Below are 20230 nucleotides of genomic sequence, written 5' to 3'. Positions count from 1 at the left end.
GAGAAAAGAATGAAGACCAGAGGATTTGACTTTCACAAATGCTGGGGACCATTCCAGACCAAGGTAAAAACCCACTGCGTATTCTAGGAGGTGTATGGGAGAGCTTCAGGCTAATGTTGCCCAGAGAAGTTGCAGGGTCTTCTTCTTGGAGATCTCTAGAGCCACCTGAATGTGGTTCTGGGCACCTTGTTCTGGATGTCCCTGCTGTAGCAGTGAGATTGGACCAGATGGACCTTGAGGTTCCTGTCAACCTCAGCCAGCTATGATTGTGTGGAGGTCCTGCATGACACTGCACTGAAATAAGCACCAATTTGCAGTTAGGGAGCTGAGTACATGGCTAGTAGATACTTTAAGACTGAGAAGGAAAATCAAGAGAAGAATTCTCTACCATTATGCTGAATAATGTAATCAACTCCATGGTAGGCTTCAAATCTTGCCATGTACAGCTGGAATTCTTGTTCTGAGCAGTGAAGTCAGCAGGGTGGCAAATCCCTGAGTTATGATTATCAGAACTTTGTACGTGTCTGTAAAGCTGTGCTCCTCACTGCTAGCTGACTCATGTCCAGGGGTAGTAGATGCGCTTTTACTGAACTGAAGTTCTCTGGCTGTGGACTTTGGCATATGGGCATCCCTGTTGATATGGACAGAAGATTAGGAATGTACTTGATGCTGAACGTGTTTAATCCTATTTCAGAAGAATATCTCATCAAGCCAAGCTGACTCTAAAGCCCTTTATGCCATAACTTTTCCTTGGAGATAATTCATATCCAAAGTGAAAATTCAACAAAAAAATCGTTTCCTCTAACAGGCGTACATTTCTCTTCATAGTAAGTTCTCCTTCTTCCTTGCATTGGTGAAACTGTCATGAGGACGCATTTCTGAACTGGATTTACATAGTAACAAAACAATCTAGAAATGTACACTAAAAATAATTGTGCTGTAGCCTGGCTTTTGTAAGAATCAGAGCATTCATTTTGCCTGTGGTGTCCCAGAAGTTGTGACAGAGCAGGTAGGAACCATCAATGTGGCCAGGAGGTCCTTTGAGTTTCCACTGTTCTTCCGCTATCAGTTTCCACTGTTCTATTCTATGATTTCAGAGAAATCATAGAATAGTAGAATGATAGAACTGTTTGGGTTGGAAAGGATCTTTAAGATCATCTAGTTCCACCCCCCTGCTATAAGCAGGGACATCTCCCTCTAGACCAGGTTGTTCAAAGGCCCATTCAGCCTGACCTTGAATGCTTCCAGGGAAGAGGCATCCACAACCTCACTGGGAAATCTGTCCCAGTGTCTCCTCACAGTAAAGAATTTCTTCCTAATATCTAGTCTAAAATCTACCCTCTTCTGATTTAAAACCATTTGTGATTGTCCTGTTGGTCCAGGATAACATCTGCAGTGAGAGGAAAATATTCACAAACCCCACCGCTCTTGCACACTTGATTTGCCTCAAATGTTTCACAACTTCTTTAAAATAAAAGGGAATTGTCTGTAGTTAACCAAAGTCAATGCAGTGATAGAGAGAGTAGTCACTTCCTCTGCAGTTGGGAATCATGTGAGGTGCAAAGCTCAGGTGCTACTCAGAGGGGTCCTGGGCTAAGCAAAGATCTATCTGCTGAGGAGCAGACAACAGTCTGAGTCACAGTGTAAGAAAAACAGTTTGCTGGAGAAGTAAGAATTGAGTTGAGATTATCAACAGAATTAGCCCTCCCTACTCAGAGAGCCAGCCTGCTGCGACAAAGTATTTGCAAGCACTTTGGACTAAGTTTATTTAACAGAAACCTGGCTAGTGCTGAGTATGCAGTGACTTTTTCCTACTTCTCATCCTTTGTACACACATACACAGGCACAAGCAAGCTTTTTACAAGCTGAATGTCAGCACATGTTCACTATTTCACACATTTTCATCTGGTCTCCTTTTGCTCAAATGCCTATGCATCAAAATTTTTAGTGATCAAGAAAGGTCATCTGCATTCTGTGGACATCTGTTTCTTGATGGTTCTATAAAGATTCTCTCTTTGTAGCTTCAAGAAACCACCCTGGTTATTTTCTCTTGGCCAGTTTGAGCCTGCCTTGCCTGTGTTCATAGCAGCAAGAACACTTTCTGGTGGCTGCCTTAGTATCCCGGCAAGATGCCACAGTCTGTGCAATGAGAAATGGTGACCTCATGAATTGGGGAGGGAAAAGAGGGGGCGAGACTGGATTTTTGGTTTTCTGTATTTAAATCCCATCAGGTTTTGTGTTTTCATTTCAAATTCTTTCCAAAATACTGTATCTATTTTCCTTTGAGATACTATGATTGAAATGACTCTATGCTTTGCCTCCACTGATTATTTTTCTAAATAGAAAAAGATATTTGTCTTCAAAAGCATTTAAAACTCCTCCCCTCAAAAAAAAAAAAATAAAAATAAAAATAAAAATAGACAAAATGGACCCTGAAGTAAAGCAAAATAAAAATAGGAAGATGTGTGCTGTAGAAACAGGCAAGTTACAAAGGAGTTAAAGTTCTTTACGTGTGGCCAAATGAAATAAGACCTGGAGGGACACATGGTTCTCTCTCCAGCACCCCCTGGACTCTGAGATGTAGACTCATGAAATGCCTGGGAGGCAAAATTGGCCCCCATTGTGTCTTATTTAACTTGGCTACTTGAAAGTCTCACATTTTTTTTTTTTTTTTTTAATTTGGCTCTTCCTTCAGCTCTCACACCTTTCTTTAATGTAAATGCCCTTTATATTTAAAATATGCCTTTTCCCCAGCCTTCCATACTGTATTGTTTGGGCAACTGTCTCTTTTTCTCTGTGCGCCTACACAAAGCTGCTGGCACAAGATTTCTTTAAACAGAAGGGGAGTAAAATCAAACTAAAGAGCCCTGTAGTTTCCAGGGGTACATTTTCAGATCTATGTGCCAGTAAGGAGACTGCAGACCCAGATATTTGCACTGGCCAGCAGCAGCATGCTCTGAAGCAGCATGCATTTTCCTGCCTGTGCAAGCCACAGCCTTTGCAGGCTCAGCTGAAAACTATTTCACCATCACCTTGCCAGTTCCAGATCATCCAATTCCAAGCCCTTGGTGTGGGCAGAATTGCCACCCACCAGCTCAGGCTGTCCAGCGCCATATCCAACCAGGCCTTGAATGCCTCCTGGGATGGAACATCCACAGCTCCTCTGGGCAGTCTGTGCCAGTGCCTCACCACACTCTGAGTAAAGAATTTCTTCCTAACATCTAACCTAAATCTCCCCTCTTTTAGTTTAAAACTATTCCCCATCATCCTGCTTCTATCAGACCAAGTAAAAAATTGATCTCCCTCCTGGTTTTAAGCTCCCTTTAAGTACTGGAAAGCTGCAGTGAGGTCTCCCAAACCTTCTCTTCTCTGGACAGAATATGCCCAGCTCCCTCAGCCTTTTTTCATTAAGAGTTGCTCAAGCCCTCTGATAAACTTTGTGGCCCTCTTCTGGACGTGCTCCAACAGCTCCACGTCTTTCTTGTGTTGGGAGCCTCAAATCTGTATGCAGTATTCCAGATGGGGCCTCACAAGAGCAGAATAGAGAGTGAAAATCACCTCCCTCCCCCTGCTGGCTACCCCTCTTTTGATGCAGCCCAGGATATAGTTGGCCTTCCAGGTTGCGATCACACACTGCTGGCTCATGTCCAGTATTTCATTCATCAGAACCACCAAGTCCTTCTCTGCAGAGCTGCTCTCAGTTGCTTATCCCAGTCTGTATATGCATCTGGGATTGTCCAACCCAAGATGTACCCGCGGAGATACCGCTTGTTGCTGTCCTCCACCTGTACATAAAAACATTGATCAATCCTCTGGCTTGAATGTCTTGATGGTGTTGTGGCAGTGCTGTGAGAATTACAGCTTGGACTTATCTGTACTTGATGACGTCAAGAACCGTAAATCTCTTAGTGTTTTGACCATAGACTATTGGAAAGATAGCAGGTAGGTAGTTTTCTGACTATGCAAAGCAGCAGTACCTCTTCAAAATCAATCAACATAAAATAGTATTTACAGAAAACCTGAAATTATGTTTTGTTTCTATATGATAGCCTTTTTTTAGACATGAATATGCCCAACAAATTTGCTGGAAAGCAAACGACATCATTTTTCAACTTGAAAGCAAAGCAATCTGCACTTGCAGCACTGGAAACGTGTTCAACAGCAAGTACCTATCTCAAAAGGCGATGCCCAAAGTGTATGAGAAAAACAAAAGAATAGAATAAGCACAGACTTCTCAGACCAGGACAAATGTTGTAGAAGCACATTCATCCATGTCACTGCAGACTGTTTCAATGACTACTGAGTCAGGAAACACCATAGCTTACAGAATTGACCGTGTCTGGTGACTGCATGGAGTACAGAACTTCTTACTGTTTTATGCCATCAAAACAGTCCTAGAAGGGCTTCTGCTACTACACCTCTTCAGGGATTGAACACCAGCAGCCAGTAACATTTTTCTTTCTGTTTTTGCTGTGAAGGAAAACAAAAAATGATGAAAAAAAAAACACAGAAGGAAATCTGAAAAGCCAGGAAATAGAAATGAATGGCTGGACACTTTGGGATTGCTACAGGCAGCTCTGGTTCAGTGAGCTTTGCTGAGCTTCCACTTTGCTGGCCTGGGAGATACATTAGAAGATGATATTTAGAAATCATAAATAATCTCATTATATTGCAGCTGCTAGCATTCTGGGAAACATGGATAAAAGTAGTGGAGAACTGAATTAAAGAGTCCCCCAGTGGAACAATTGTGGCAACAGCTGAAGGGAGAAAAAACATAGATATTATGGATGAATTAACCTAGAGAATTTTTCAGGTTTAGATTCAATCTCAATTGCATCTCAGCTGCTCTGAGAAATTGTGAACTCCTCACTTTCCTCCTACGGGCAACTCATGGATACTGTATGTTGTTCCTTCTGTTGTAGAACTGTTGGACTTAGAAATGGAAAACAGCATGAGCTACAGCCCACCCAGGACTGCTTCTACACTACTTTCCTGAGCTTTAGAGCTGTGACTGTTCCACAGCTAAATTCAGCTCAAAAGCTACTTTACTTGACACTGCCCCTTGAATTTCCCTTCTCTTACTATGTCTTCACATAATGTTGTGTATGATGAAAGCTAAATCAGACCTGAAATTTGGTGCCGAGGGCTGTCAAACACATTGAATTGCACATGGCTCTGGCCCCATTAGTTGAGATATGACTGACAGACCACAAAAAAATCATGATGGACAACACACTGAAAAAGAAAATACGCTTGAGGGTGAGTTGGCCATAGATAAGTGGTTTTAATGTACTGAATTCTATCCCTATTAAGAGCTTTCTTTTAATATTCATTCTTCTAAACCAATACAATTGAAAATTTGAAATTAATAGCCAGAGATGTTCTTAACATTTATTTTTTTTCTGTCTACAGCCATCTTTTCCAGATCTGAGTTTTCCTGTCAGCCATGACATTTTTCAGATGTCCACAGATCCAAAAACCTACCACTTCTTTCTTTCAGTACTGTGTTGGTTTCTTGAACTCACAGACTGGTATGAGTTAACAGCAGTGCTTTGTTTTATTAGTAAGACATTTTACAAACCCTTCATAATTTTCTAGTTTGTTTTTTAAAAAATCATTTAGTCCTCAATGAATTCAAAAAGACAGCAATGATTTCTTTCAACTTTACTGATTTATTTATGCTCTTAGAAAGCTTTTTGCATCTATTTATTTTCTCATATATTTTCAAAAGATCCTTTCTTATTTGCATTTATTCTTAGCAGATTTCTCATTTTCCTCTTCCTTCCTTCCTTCCTTCCTTCCTTCCTTCCTTCCTTCCTTCCTTCCTTCCTTCCTTCCTTCCTTCCTTCCTTCCTTCCTTCCTTCCTTCTTTTTTTTTTTCCTGTGAATGATAATGCTTAGCAATTGGCTCACATTGTCTGATACGTTTAGGGACTATAGGCAGTGTATTAACAACAAATTTAATAAATCAAATTTTCTTCTTTTTTTTTTTTTAATGGAGTGAATATTCCTTTTCAAATGCTGAAGTTTTGCTGATATGATTTTTATCTTTGTGGTCCAAAACTAAATCTTCACCAGATCAGTTTCTTTGGACCATTTCAAATTCTCTATTCAGGGAGGAGGGCAGTTTATTATGTGTTATTCGCACGTATCTCAGCTACCCACTGATCACCTTTCCAGACTATAAGTTGTACCCTTTGCTATGTGTTCATGGCCAATACTTGCTCATTTTGGATTTATTTTTCATTTCTGTATAGATTTCTTCAGACTAACTTGAACTCTTTTTGAATAATATTTTCTTTTTTCTTCTTTTTCTTTTTTTTTTTACGTTCTCTCATTTCAACAAACTTTTTTGTTGGATTTTTTTTTAATTTAGTATTTTGTACAGTTTGAAACTGCTCCTGGTTTCACGGTGTTCACAGAGCTGGAAGTTAGAATAGTAGTACTACAGGCAGGAAATAATTTGAGAAACTGAGTGCAATATTGCTTAAAACATGCTCCAAAATGTATGTCTCCAACTTTTCTGGGCAGAACCACCTGCATGTAAAGAATGATTAACATTGAACTCCCCTTTCATCTTCTGGCTTTCTTTTCGACAGGTCTTTTATACCTTTCAGAAATCACAGGTATTGGGGCATGAGAACCATGCTTAGTTAACCAACAGAAATCTTAGATGACATTGCTGCACATTATCTTCTCTTTCTCATTTTTTTGTAGTTGCTTTTAAAGCTTCTCATCTTGTGTTACAGGAAGATGAAAGTCATAGAGTACTGCAGTTACCATCCTCCCATTATTTTATTGCAGGTTTTCTGCTAAGACATCAGTGCTGGGATCTTGGTGAAAGCAACACATTTCTCAGTGTTTACCAGTTTCACTGCTGTTGATCACGTCCCTGGCAATCAGTATAGATCATTATTTGAATCCTTGCTCTTGTATTCCTCTGGTGCTTTTACATACACACATCTGCATTCATACTTTCTTCATACTTCCATAGCAACATAATATAAACCATGGAGTACAGTGCTGGCCCTGGTTTGGATGGTGTTGGCAGGCTATACTTACATTTATTCTGGGTTAATTGCACCACAACTTGTTCCAGTTTTAGTGGGAGAGGCAGATGCAGGTAATTACATCAGGTTTGCAATCACTAGATTGAATTATTTATTTAAGACATCAAATTGGCTGCAGTTTTTCTTTGTGCATGTTTCTGAGCCAGTTACACCATCTGAAAGTCCAACAATATTAATGTTCAATTACTAGAATGCACATTAAGGGAAATATTACAAAACAGCTCAGGTAGGAGAGGAACTGGAGGCCACGTCACTCCCCCCCCTCCCTCCCCCCATCATTCTGATTCTCACAGAAGAAGCACTGGGAAGACAATGAGTGTTATAGTATATCGTGAGGGTAGTTACTGATATGGTCTGGAGAGGAAAACCCACCCCAGGTGCAGGTACAATCACCACCTACACATACAGGCAGTCTTGGCTGAACCAGCACAATGCTCCTAGTCACCTTAAGAAGAAGGCTGATGCTCCCTGCTCACAAGCCAATTCTGGGTCTCTGCAGTATTGCTGAGTCCAGTCAGCTGGAAATAATGTTATGAGGTGTGCACAGTGCCAGTTGCTAAAAGGGAGACATGAACTGTCCTGTTTGTGAATGTGTCCAAGAAGAGCACGCAGAAGTCACTCTATGTATATCAGCAGAGAAGCTGAATGGCAGAGCTTCCAAAACACTCTACAGATTTAGAACATTGCTGGGATAAGAACAGCATCTGTAAGAACTTCAACCAGTGTAAAATTACACAGGCTCCTAATCCTTCTCCTCCACATCATCCAAATTCCATACTGAGTTAGAAAAAAAAAAACCAAAAAAACTAACTTAGTGCTCTAGGGATAGACTCTTGCACAATTAGTCCTGCAGTGGAGACTTACTGAATCAGCTGATGCTGATCCAATACAGTAGCTACGCTCATTATTGGCCTGTTGCAGCACAACAGCAGTTGCATGCAACAATGTGAGCTGATTTTTTTGTCTAGTTGCCCATTCAGGCAGATCAGAGTTGGTGGGAATTACCATCATGGACAGCATCTAGTATTTAAAGAGCTATGCTCCATATACCACTCCCATTATCTGTGATCATATTATTTTTCCGGGTTAATAAACAGTTACTGACATGAAAAAGCAACACTTGAAATGAGTTTCAGGTTCCTTGACTGTCTTCTATACATTTTCCTATATATTAATTATAGACAAATTACCAGGAGCAGTCAGGAAACTGAGTAATCCACTTCCCCAGCATAAGTTTTGTGGGCCAACAGTGGGCTACACCAACTTCTGCCCAGCAGAACAATAGATGTACTTCTAATGGTCTTAGAAATGGTTCTGTTGGCAAACTCAAAATGCAGTCTTACTGACCTGACCAAAAGATCTGGTGCTGCTCTAAAGAAGAAAAAAAGGCTGAAGGAGTCAAATGTTCCTTGGGTGGGAACTGGCTTATTTATAGCAAATTATCCCTTGACCACACCAGCACTCTCTTCACAAAGTTCTGTTGCATTCTTATTAAAGTTGGGTTCCTAGTACTTGAGTTGCATATCATTGGCATGCTCGAGCATTGCTCTGCTTCACCCTTGGGTGCACTTTCATGTCGTTGTTTTCTTTAGAATGATGTTCAATATGCAATACTCATCTGGTAATACACGGCGCAGGATCTAACATGTCATCTGTGTTCTAGGTGGATGTTCCTAACTGTGTGGGGAAAAAAGCTAAACATTTTATTTTATTTTATTTTATTTTATTTTATTTTATTTTAATTTTTTAATTTAATTTTATTTTATGGCAAATGACTGTCTGTCAACCCTCACCTACATCAGTAAATCTTCCACCAGCATGCAATAAATCAGCTGCAGTAGCATATAACTCACTGTGATTTTTGCTGTGGTATATTTAATAAAATGTCACAGAGCACATATCTTAATCTGTTTTAATGTCTGTGCTCTACTTATTTTACTTTAGTACACAGCATTCACATGTACTCCAAGAACACTATGTTGCACTGAGTGCAATGTTCTGGTATCACTGAGCTGCACTGACTGTGCACACAGCAATATTTATGACCTCAGCCTGTCAATGTATTAAGAAATGAAGCTAAATAAATTTTCAAGGCTTGCTGACAAATCCACTCTGATTATTTTTGCTCCTATCATCTTCATTTCTGTAACAGTATGAAAGGCTTACTTTTGGAAGAGCCTGTGCTTCAAGATTAGAGATCTCCTATTATGGATATTTCCACTATCTTTCCTGACAGTTGGATTGGTCTTTTAAAAGAAGGACTTTTCATACAAGAGGCACATGTCATTTCATCTTTTTATTCCACAGCATCTAACTAGGAGATGCAAAGTTTCTGCACTGTAAGCCAAAAGCCTGGCTAAGAGCAAATGGGTGAGGCATGTTGGAATAAAGTCCTCTGGCTTCTGTGACACTTTCCTCTTGATAGATCCTCTCTTGGCTAACGTGAATGTGCCAAATGAAACTGATGGGAGAGTGCATGCAGGATACCTGGCCTTGGTGTGACTTTTCTGAATGTGATGATGTCGTGTCGTCCTCTCTGCACTTACTAAAAGAATAAGGGCTTAGTCCTTCTCCCCTGTCTGATATAGGAACTTACGTCTTTGACACTGTCAAAGCTGCTTAAAGGTAGGCAAGAAGTTCAAGATTTTGTGGTGAAATACGGAAGGAAGGAAGGAGAGGAACCACACAACTGCAGCTACTCCCCCTGCTCACACTTGCTTTGCAAATCAAAGGCTCCTGAGTGAGAGCAAGTCCACGCCAGGAAGGCTGGCTAGCCCTGTGGTTATGGCAGCTATTCAAGGAGAGGGAGTTTTCCAGGTATGGCTGATGAATTCTGCGTACTGTGACTCACGTCTCCCATGAGGCAGACTGGTCCCACGTGGATGTCCCAGACTGGCCCTGGTGCATCTTTCGCATTGCTTGGGCACCGTTTCTTTTCTGGAAAGCCTCAGTAAAATGTGGCAAATAGCTCAGAGCCTTCTGTCCCTATGGAGTGAATAGGGAGAGAAGTACCCCTGCTGTAACCAGGATATCTCTGTCACACATGAGTTCATTTCAGATTCACTGCTCACTGTTCTTAAGCTGTCTGTTTGTTCAGGAGAGTGTTGTGCTGAGGGGATTTTACCTGTACATCTAACAGAACACTGAGTAATTTATTTAACTTGCTTTTAAATGTGCCTGTTATTTTTGATGCTACCTTCCTAACACTGCTCAACTTTCACTTCTTTCAGCGACAATTAAGGAAAAATCTTACTGCATTTTTCCCATTTCACTGGCAGCTTCTTTTTAATCCTCATAGAGAGCAAAACTTTCATACAGAGTCATATTTATGTTTGTAATTATAACTCTACATTATGGAACAACCAGACCTTGCTCAGTTTTTTCGCCTATCCCGTTTCAGTCCTTTATACTGAATATTCCAGTCTTGGATCAGCAAAGCACTTATTTAAGTGTTCTGCTGATATCCTCAGATGGAGTAACTAGTTAATTAAACTCTTTTAGTTTATATATGTCACATAGCTATATAAGATCTAAAGAAGAAAATACTATAAATAGAGTCAGTAAATCCAGTCAATAAATGCTGACCCTGAGATCAGTAAGTTTCATGCTGAAGGCAATTGGACAGAGTAACATTATCTCACTATGCTGGAGCTTGGTAGGATCAGGGATAGCCTGTTCAATACCTTGAAGTGTCACACTGCTGAAGAATCTAGGTGATAGTTTCAAAGGTCTTCCCAATGTGTTGCTACTAAGAAGGATTTTACTTTAGTCAAATCACATTCTCTTACTAGTTGAAATATAGACACACTCATAAAGATTTAAACGGAATAAATTAAAGAAAAAAGTATGATTTCTTTCCCTGATATTCAAAAGGCTGCACCACACTGATGTATGAGAAAGTTTTTCAAAAATAAGCTTATTAGACTGAAAAGCAGTGAATCTCATTGAGGGGACTCCATGCAGAGGTTGAAGAGAAGACTGGACACTCCACAGGTCTCTGTGTCTGGCCAAGGGGCAGCCATTCTATCTGGCAAGCAAAACACCCCTGGGGAGCTCTTCTCAGGAAAGGCACCCCCTCCCTTCTTCCTCCTTCAAAACTGGGGCAACTCTCAGGCCACAGGCCCCAACTCCCAGCACTGCAGTGTTCTGATCAGCATGGGACACTTTTAGGATATCATCACCATGGTTTTCTGCTGTCCCAAGCCACCTCACTGCCTTCTATTCTCAGCCATGTGTATATGGGGACTGAGAACAGAATGACGGTTGCTGACTGGAAGCAGCCAGTGGTATTATATTGTGAGGTATATATACAAGAAGTTTTCTTTCAAATAAGGGAGTAATGCATTCTCCTAGCAAGCAGAGGTGGCTAATGGGCAGGAGAAATTACCTTGAGTCCATGGAGGTGGACCTGCCTGAGACCAATTGAGAGCCTCTGGAGGTGAATCCACAACAGGATGAAGGACTGATGAAATGGATCCACCTTTCTGGGACAGATCCATGCAATCCTTCACTCTCAGACAACCTGCAAAGAAACTCTGACCCAATCAAGAGTACTGGGGCCTGTCCACTCCCCCCAGGTGGCCGCCTCACTTCTGACTCTGAGCATTCCATCATGTAAGTTTACCATTAGTCAGGAAAGTTGGAACTCCAGAAACACCCTGTGGGCTCACATGGCACATCTAATTCCTGTTAATTTTCTTCTGACAGTCAAGGCTCATACAAGCCCTTCCTTTCCATTTCTCACCCTTACCCTTCCTAAAATCCTATGATCCCTTCTTCAGTGTGTCCTGAGAAAAAGGAGTGGGCAGGGACTGGATTCTTCTCATCTGCTGTGCTTGGGAGACAGGAGGAGTCTAGTGGAGGGAGCCAAGTTCCATGGGGCCTTGAGGAGATGTCAAAGAAGTTACAGAGGCAGTTGCTCCTCTGGAGAAGCAGAAGACTTTTGTTCTGACACAAAGGTGTGCTGAATTTCAGTATGAACTTGGGTTATTTTATTATTCTAGAACATAATGAAAATACCCTTGGTTACTTTGCTTAAAAATATTGCAGGACCAAGGTTTCTCCTGCCAGGAGCAGAGATCTGTCCCACAGCCAGCAAGCAGCAGGCACATTTTCTGGGAATAGATCATGAATAGTGGAGCAAGATATACTAAATGCTGAGCTCATACATGAATGCCAGACCATCATTGCATTTCTGCATTAATGTTTGGAAATAAACAAGAGATCACGAGGGGAAATCCAACAGATACAAAAATTCTCCTGATGGCAGCTGCGTGCATGCAATTTCTCTTCTGTCTTCTTGTGTAGATGTTTTTTCCTAACAGCCAAGCAAATGTGCAAATCCCACCTCTGCTCAAAAGGGGTTGGTGGGAAAAAGCATTATTTCTGCATGAGAAGGGGAATAGTTGCAATAACTTTGCTGCTGCAGAGGAAATGGGATTGCTGTGGCTGTCCTGGGTGTAAGATAAGACAGTGGCTCTTGGCTGGCCTTAGTATGATCCTGAAGACAAATGCCACATGAGGGCAGCTTCTTTTGGCCCCTGCTGTTCGAATATGTTATGAAACTGAGTACTCCACCCTGCCTGAGGCCATCTCCTTCCTGTACTGCTTGGAGCAGTGTTGAGGAGACAACTACAGGACCACAAAGTACTTATTGCATGACTTTGGATAAATCACTTAGTCCTTTTCCTTTCCTTCCTCTCTCCTTTCTTCCTCAAAAGTTTTAACAGCATTAATTAGAACAGTGCCAATGGGAAGTGGGAGGCTTCCTAACATCATCTTAACATAGGCCAAGTGCTGTTACTTTGATGTCTCAAAAGCACAAAAGAATAGCAGCCCAGAGTTTGAAAGTTTCACAAGATTAAGTAAACTTTCTGAAACACTTCTCTGAGAACTAGATAGAACAGCCTAATACTTGTGGAGTTTGCACTTCTCTGATGCAGCCTTGCCATAAGAACTAACCACTTGGAGCTGTGTCAGTGGAGAGTCGGGCTGGAGATTAGGAAAAGGATCTTTACCAAAGGATGGTCAGGCCCTAGAACAGGTTCCTAAGGTCAGTGGTCATGGCACTGGGCCTGTTGGAGTTCAATACGTGTTTGGTCAGTGTCTCAAACATAGGGTTTGAATTTTAGGTAGTCTTGTGCAGAGCCAGGAATTAGATTCCATGATTCTTGTGGGTCCCTTTCGCCTTGGGATATTCTGTGATTCTATGACTCTATGTATGGCAGCAGTTAATCAGACAACATTTCTCCCTGTCTCCCCCTAAAGTTTCAAAGAAGTGAGTGAATAAAGAAGGGTGGCAAATGCTACATCCTGCCATGTCACAAATGAATAACTCTCCTTCATGCCACATGCCAAGACTATGTTTCTGGGACATTATCTCCAAACAGGCACTGGAAGTAGAAAAAAAGATGCATTGGGCAAGGAAACACTTTTCTGAGAATCTGACTCTGTCTTGGTGTCCTGGTTGTGAAACAGAATTTCCTGATCTGCATGTGTGTATCATTCGATGTCTTTATGCTTTCCTGGTCAGGATTGCATTATCTAATGGAAGTGGCCAGCAGAAAAAAATAGCATTTCATACTAATGTTAATCTACAGAAATTGTTGCCACAGGATTGAGTCAAACCTGAAATTACAGCAAAGTTCAAAGCAAGAATTGAAAGTATTTCTTAAAGATTCTGAAAGCATTTTAGATAGCTATAGGACTCTCTTTTGATTTTAAACCAAGATTAAATTTCCTAGAGTAAACAGAAAACAGTGAAAGGAAGAACACGTTCCGCCATCATTAATCACTCCAGCCCTTTTCTGAAGCATCCAAGGCTACACACAGTAAAATCTGCAATATTGTCAGACAGACTAGGCACTGTACTGGAAATGTTGTGTGTTTATCTTCTCCTTTAGAAACAAAAATTAATAACCATCAGAGAATTTATCTTTCAAGGTTTTCTACCATTTCAGTGTTCTTTTTCTTAGTTCATATAAGAAGTTTACTTTACACACTGTAAATTTTGCATTTGTAACTCTTACATCCAGATCTGAGGGGCTTCAGTTTCCCCACTGTTTTCAATCTCATATTAGAAATTGTCCATTGGCCAAGAAGGCCAATGCTACTCTGGGATGTATTAAAAAAGTGTGATCAGAAGGTTGAGGTCCTCCGCCTCTCCTCTGCACTGGTAAGGCCACATCTGGAGTTCTGTGTCCAGTTCTGGGCTCCTCTGTTCAAGACAGCACTACTGGAGAAAATCCAGAGGGCCACAAGGAGAACTGGGACTGTTCAGTCCAGGGAAGAGAAGAATAATGGAGGATTTCATCAACGCTTATAAATATCTAAACTGCAGGAGTCAACAAAATGGGATCAGACTCATTTTGGTGGTGACAGAAAAAGGGACAATGGTCACAAACTGAAACACAGGAAGTTCCATACAAACATGAAGCAAAACTTGTTGACTTTGAGGGTGACAGAAAACTGGAACAGGCTGCCCAGAGGGGTTCTGGAGTCTTCTTCTCTGGAGATAATGAAAACTCATGTGGAGTCTTTCCTCTGTAACCTATTGTAGGGAGTCTGCTTCAGCAGAGGTTAGACTAGATGATCTCCAGATGTTCCTTTCAACTCCTATGATTCTGTGATTCAATGACATGCAGTGCAAATTATAAACTGACAAATACCCCAAAATTACATTTTAAAATGAAATAAAAATTATACTATCATCTGTAACTATTATTTATACATATTAACTGTGAAAAGTGGCTCTGAAAAATGTTTTATTAGACTTCAACAATCAAAATAATAATTGTAGCAGTCCATAAGACACAATTCCTGTGAAAGCAGACACCTAATAAATCCCGAGCAATTAACAGAACTTCTACTGTAAATAGTGCTCCTGGGAATGTTTATTAATTACTTGAGCTGATAGACTGCTCGAGACAGTTGTTCATATTGCAGGACATCTGATTATGATCGATATTTAAGTTATATAAAGCATCAAGAATTTATTTAGGTCTTCCCAGGAAACAAATTTCTGGGCTGGTAGTTGCAGAACAGTATTTCTGACTGCTAACACTCCTCTTGAGTGATCTGCTCCAATACTAATCCATGCAGATGCCTGCATTCTCTTTAAACACTGTATGTGGACTTCACTTCAACTTCATATTTTTAATTCTTCTTACAGTGAAAGCATGCATGGCAGTACTTTGAAAACTTATGTCTTCAGAAAACTGTTAATAAAACCTCACAGACAAAAATAAAAAAACAAAAATAAAAAACACAAAAGAAACAATTGCAAAGATTTATTTAGCGCATTCTGTGCTTGGCACTTAGAAACAGAGTTCCGTGCATAGGGCAAATCTTTATACACCTTTTTCTTCATACATATTTTACATACCATTTTTATTGCCCTCTTTTATATTCATAATATTGACTCCCCCACTAGGCATATAAATACATTTATCTACAACACCTCACAACAAATCTCAATAATATCTGTATTCTGTTACTTGGTATTTGCATTTTCACACAACTTAAATGCATAGCTTGCACCAAGCTACAATTGTTTTCTTATTTTTAAAGGATTTGAAGGAAAAAAAAAAAAAAAGAAGAAAAAAAAAAAAGAAGAAAATAAAACATAAAAGAAAGTTGGTTAAACAGAGATCCCATGGCAGGCAGGAGGTTGGAGAATACTCGACCTCATTGTTACTGAAATGCTATTGGTTTTCTATGGCAATTCTTACATGCAAGGTGAGGGAGGCCAGTTGTACTGCTGCAGAGCAGAGCGCTCATTTCTCATTGTTCTTCCCCATGAGTTCAGTCTGGAGAGTTTCCTCCCATTGAGTTGAGTGCTACAAGACACATGTTCCCCACAGAGGCTTTTGTTCTTTTGGCTTGAGTACATCCCTTTAGGGAATGTCAGTAAGAGCTGATCTCCTTCTCCCCCTGTGCATCTTTGCCAAGATGCTTGTGTGAAGCTTCCAACCCTGCTCGTGTCTGAGACTCACTTACGAGTTAAAATTTTTCTCTCTCCTCTCTCTCATCTCTGTCTGCAGACTGAGTACTGGTAGGCTCGACCCTCAAAAAGAAAACACTGGTCGAGCAGAGCTGCAATGAAAGTACAGAAACCTCTTTAGGAAGAGAAGCTCCAACTCAGCAGTGTCATTGCTGTGCTACAGTAGAAGGAGCCATAGGTCACTGATGGCTTCAGAAACAGGCTGAGCTGCTTCAGCAGCCAGGGACAGTTCAGGAAGGGAAAGGCCTTTAAAGCTTTGGCCCATCATGGGCAGTACAGCTTCAGGACAAAGTCTTGGGAGACTGCCTTTCTTCAACACTCAGAGAAGACGGTGCAAGGAAATGGCTCTCTCAACACCGAGAGCTCACACTAGCTGAGAGTTAATGCATAAACTGTATATTTGATTTCTTCACTCCAGCTTCTCATTAAAGTCCTGCCCTTCTCTTTGCAATGTCCAGAAGGAGCAGACACTCCACACCAGGTCCAGAGGCCCTGGATTTCAACAATGGCTGTCAATGAAGGTTATCCACGAGATTTGGTGTCGCATACCTAGATGGTTTGTGTTCTAATTTATCATTACAATGCTAGTTTCTCTATAAGTTTGAAGGCCAAAAGATACTAGGATGGTTTTATCCATGGAAACAATGCAGGTCCAATTGCCTTCCATGCCGAGGAGAGGCACTGCTGGTTAGACCATGTGCACAGACATTTGTGAGGAAGAGCCCTGAACGGCACCATACTGTCTGTTGTCACAGGCATTGGCTGTCTGCTGGTTGCTGGAGGGAGGGCTGATCATGTGCATCCCATGATCCATCCCTGTGGAAAGGTATTGCCTCTCTCCAAAGGCCCCACTGGATGGGGAAGAGCAGAGTAAAGTGCTTTGGGAAGTGGTGAGTTTTTCCGGGCTTGCTGCCAGCCTTGGGGAAGCAGGGAAATTGTATCCATAGAGGTTGTAGGGATTGTGCAGGGAGAAGGCATTGTAGGAGCTCTGCTGCATGTGGCTGCCACCAAACATGTGTGAAGAAGAAGAACTGGATGCAGGATTGCCTGCTTGCATGACATACTGAAACTGGGAGCTGGGGAAGGACCCCAGCTGGCTGCTGTAGGCCTCCATCTTGCTGTTGCTGGGCAGAGAAGAAGGAGTTGGCATTCCTGAGATCAAAGATGGAGTCCTCTGAGGCATGAAGCTTTCGGAGGGCTGTGAGGCGGAAGCAGTGCCACTCTGCAGCCGGTTGTAGCCACTGTCGCCAAGCCCTGGGTAGCTCTGCAGGGCAGCCATGTTGCTTCTGGCACATGGAGGGTAGTCAGACAGGTTGAGGTTGCAAAGCTGACTCTCCCGGCAACCAACATTGAAAGTGTTGGGGGCCAGATGGAAGGCTGGAGGGGAGCAGGATGGAGAGAGAAGGTGAGAGGAAGCAGAGGGTGATGGAGTCCCTGTGCTGGAGGTTGTTGGGGAGGTGCCAGTGCTGCCTCCTGCAAAACAAAACACATGGGAAGATGTTCAGAGCCTGAAATCACATGTGCAAAACAAGACAGTCTCATTAAGAAACAGCTTAGTTTAATAAAAAAACAAGGGTGGTAAAATGGCCGCTGGAAAACTTAGTCCCTCTTGGCAAGGGCCTTCACTTTATTAATAGCATCCCTTGGTTTTTCATGCTGTTTTGTGTTGTGAATTTGTTGTTCTGGAGTGTTTTCTTCCCTTTTGAAATACGAGATGGAAGCTAGCATGTCAGAGAGCATTACAGGGTGGAAGAAAAATCTGCAAGGTAGCATTGCTCCATCATTCAAAAAATCTGCTTTGTCTCCTCTCCTGGACTCCAGGAAGACCACCAGTCAGCAATCTGTATGACCCTGCTGCAAAAATGCTTTATCATACACTCCAGGGACTTGTGGCAGGAAGTGGCTGAAAACATGTTGGACTTCTGCACTGTTCAACAGTTTTCTTAGATGGCTCATGGTGCAGTAGTGCTGATTTAAGCCATAAGTAACACAAGGAACACTGGAACACTGGACAGAGTTTTGAGCTACAGTCTGTCCCACAAAGCTGATAAAGGGGGTATGTAAAGATTTTAACTCATGTGTTTTAACTTTAAAAATGATTCCATATATTGTATCACTGATGTTAACAAAATATTGATATTTATGCATGTCAGTATTATCAATATGCTATAATAATAAATAATAAATATAAACTATTTATTTGACAAATGATACAGTTAATCAGCTCACACAGCATGGATATTCACAAGTTCTGGCCCAGAGAAAAGAGTACTACGTAATACCACTAAGAACAGTAACTAACTGAAGGTAAGTGATATGAATAACCTGGTGGCACAATTCTGAGATTGATAGGGGTAATTATTGTCAAGATTATTGTCAAGATAGAGAAAGCTTCTTTGCTCAAATAAACCTTTGTTTCTCCACTAAATGGAATGCTGATTTCTAGTGTGATTTTTTTTAATTAATAATTATTTTTATTTTTTTGGTTGAATGTGTTTCTCTGCATGATTGTCCATTTCTGTGTTAGAGAGCTAACTCTGAAGATTCTTATAAAAGGAGCAAAGAGATGCTGGTGAAGTGAGTGGATCAGAGGAATAAGGGAAACTAGAATGACAGCTGTTAAGGCAGCATTTTGGAAAGGCTATAAGATGACAGGTGAGACACTAAGGGAATGGAAAAGAGGGTGGTAGAGTGGGCAACTCAAATTTAGCCAAGGCGAAGATTGTACATTATTAGTCCAAAGTAAGAGACAGCTTTCTCTTGTGATGTCTTGTGGAAACAAAAACCAGAAGGGTTTTAAGAACCATCTAGGTCTGCTACTAAACAGGAGAGAGACTGAATAAAGGAGGTGGGGTGGTGGCTGAGGTGATTAAGAGGTGCAGTAGAAAACGATCAGACTATGTCTGATTCTTCCTAACACATCTAGTGTTAAACAGAGTAGGATATAATGGTAAAAAAACGGAGTTCTGAGAAATTAGTATTTGTGGGGTTTTTTTTGTTGTTGTTGTTTTGTTTGTTTGTTTGAAACACAAGCCAGAAATAAGAAGAAAAGAAGCCTTGGATAAGCACAGTCTGGATTGGCTGCAATGAGTCAGGCAGAAACAAGAAACCTTGTGTTTCTATGACGCTAAGTCAAAGTAATCATTCCCATTACCAGTCATAGGAATGAATGCTTATTGCTAAGCCACAGACTCTTTTGTCATTTATTCAGAAGACTAACAGAGAAGCATTGCATCAAATCTGTTATAATTAATGTGAAAATTTCAAATTTCAAATAACATTGTGGATTTTCTATATTTCTTTCTTGATAACACTGAGATGCTCAAACCTGCTAGTGTACTGTAGCTCCAGAGTTCAAAGACCTTTTGTGTTTAAAAGACCTTTTTGAGTTTATAATTATGTATTGTTTACAAAAAGTGCAATTCTCTGCTTTGTTTAAAATCTCTAACAGATTATCTCCAGCTAATTTTGTGTCATAGGTTAAGAAGTTACATCCTTTCTCCCCATCTTTCTGCTACAGGTTGTCAAAACTGCAGCAAAACCAGCAGAAGAAAGTGAGTCCTCCCACACATTTTTATTGAAGGTGAGTTTGATCTCAAGTATACCACTATAGATACATATTTTCCTGTTATGTTAGCCCTACAGTAAAGAGGGTAACCTCTGACAGAGGACAAGAAGACAGCTGAGTTCATGTATATCATCAATCTATCAAAATACAGAGGTCACATAATCATAAACCTAATGCAGTACAGAAATGTATTTAATCCAGAGATAATCATTGACTTGATTCTGTACACATATTTCATGAACAAACTTTGGACTGTGATTAATTTGTTGACAGTGTCTGGAGAATAAGTAAAAATATGTATTTTAATGATCTGCTTGAAATGTAATACACAGAATAAGTCTCCATTTCAGTCTGCCATTATCTTTTAGTTAACCTGAGAAAACTATACAAGAAAGGAGTACACACCAGTTACCTTGAATATTAGGTTTTAAATATCTTTAAATAATATTAAAGGAGACTGATTCTGAGGTATGCATATGCAAGGATTTGGCTCCAGAGCAGGAGTAAGGATAGATCCCTAATTAATAAATTCAAGGGTTACTGAATGGCTCCAAAACTGAAACTCTGAACTGCATATTTCAGGTTACGCCA

The 20230-nt window shown here is 40.8% G+C and overlaps 3 protein-coding genes across 5 annotated transcripts in view; 1 reads left to right on the top strand and 2 right to left on the bottom strand.

Moving 5' to 3' along the window:
* The window catches only part of LOC128090444 (uncharacterized), a 305355-nt gene that overhangs the window by 9960 nt on the left and 275165 nt on the right, over positions 1 to 20230 (top strand). The gene's annotated exons all lie outside the window — the stretch shown is intronic.
* WARS2 (tryptophanyl tRNA synthetase 2, mitochondrial) overlaps positions 1 to 20230 on the bottom strand; it is a 334901-nt gene that overhangs the window by 162743 nt on the left and 151928 nt on the right. The gene's annotated exons all lie outside the window — the stretch shown is intronic.
* TBX15 (T-box transcription factor 15) overlaps positions 15344 to 20230 on the bottom strand; it is an 88893-nt gene continuing 84006 nt past the window's right edge. The window contains exon 8 of the mRNA XM_052702713.1: positions 15344 to 17544. Within this exon, the coding sequence (XP_052558673.1) occupies positions 16760 to 17544 (785 nt within the window). The 3' untranslated portion in view covers positions 15344 to 16759. The remainder of the gene's footprint in view (positions 17545 to 20230) is intronic.

Source organism: Tympanuchus pallidicinctus, unplaced genomic scaffold (assembly GCF_026119805.1).
Source record: "Tympanuchus pallidicinctus isolate F22 unplaced genomic scaffold, pur_lepc_1.0 scaffold10, whole genome shotgun sequence".
Lineage (NCBI taxonomy): Eukaryota > Metazoa > Chordata > Aves > Galliformes > Phasianidae > Tympanuchus > Tympanuchus pallidicinctus.
The sequence above is the reverse complement of the archived record's forward strand: the minus strand, read 5'-3'. Positions and strand labels throughout refer to the sequence as shown.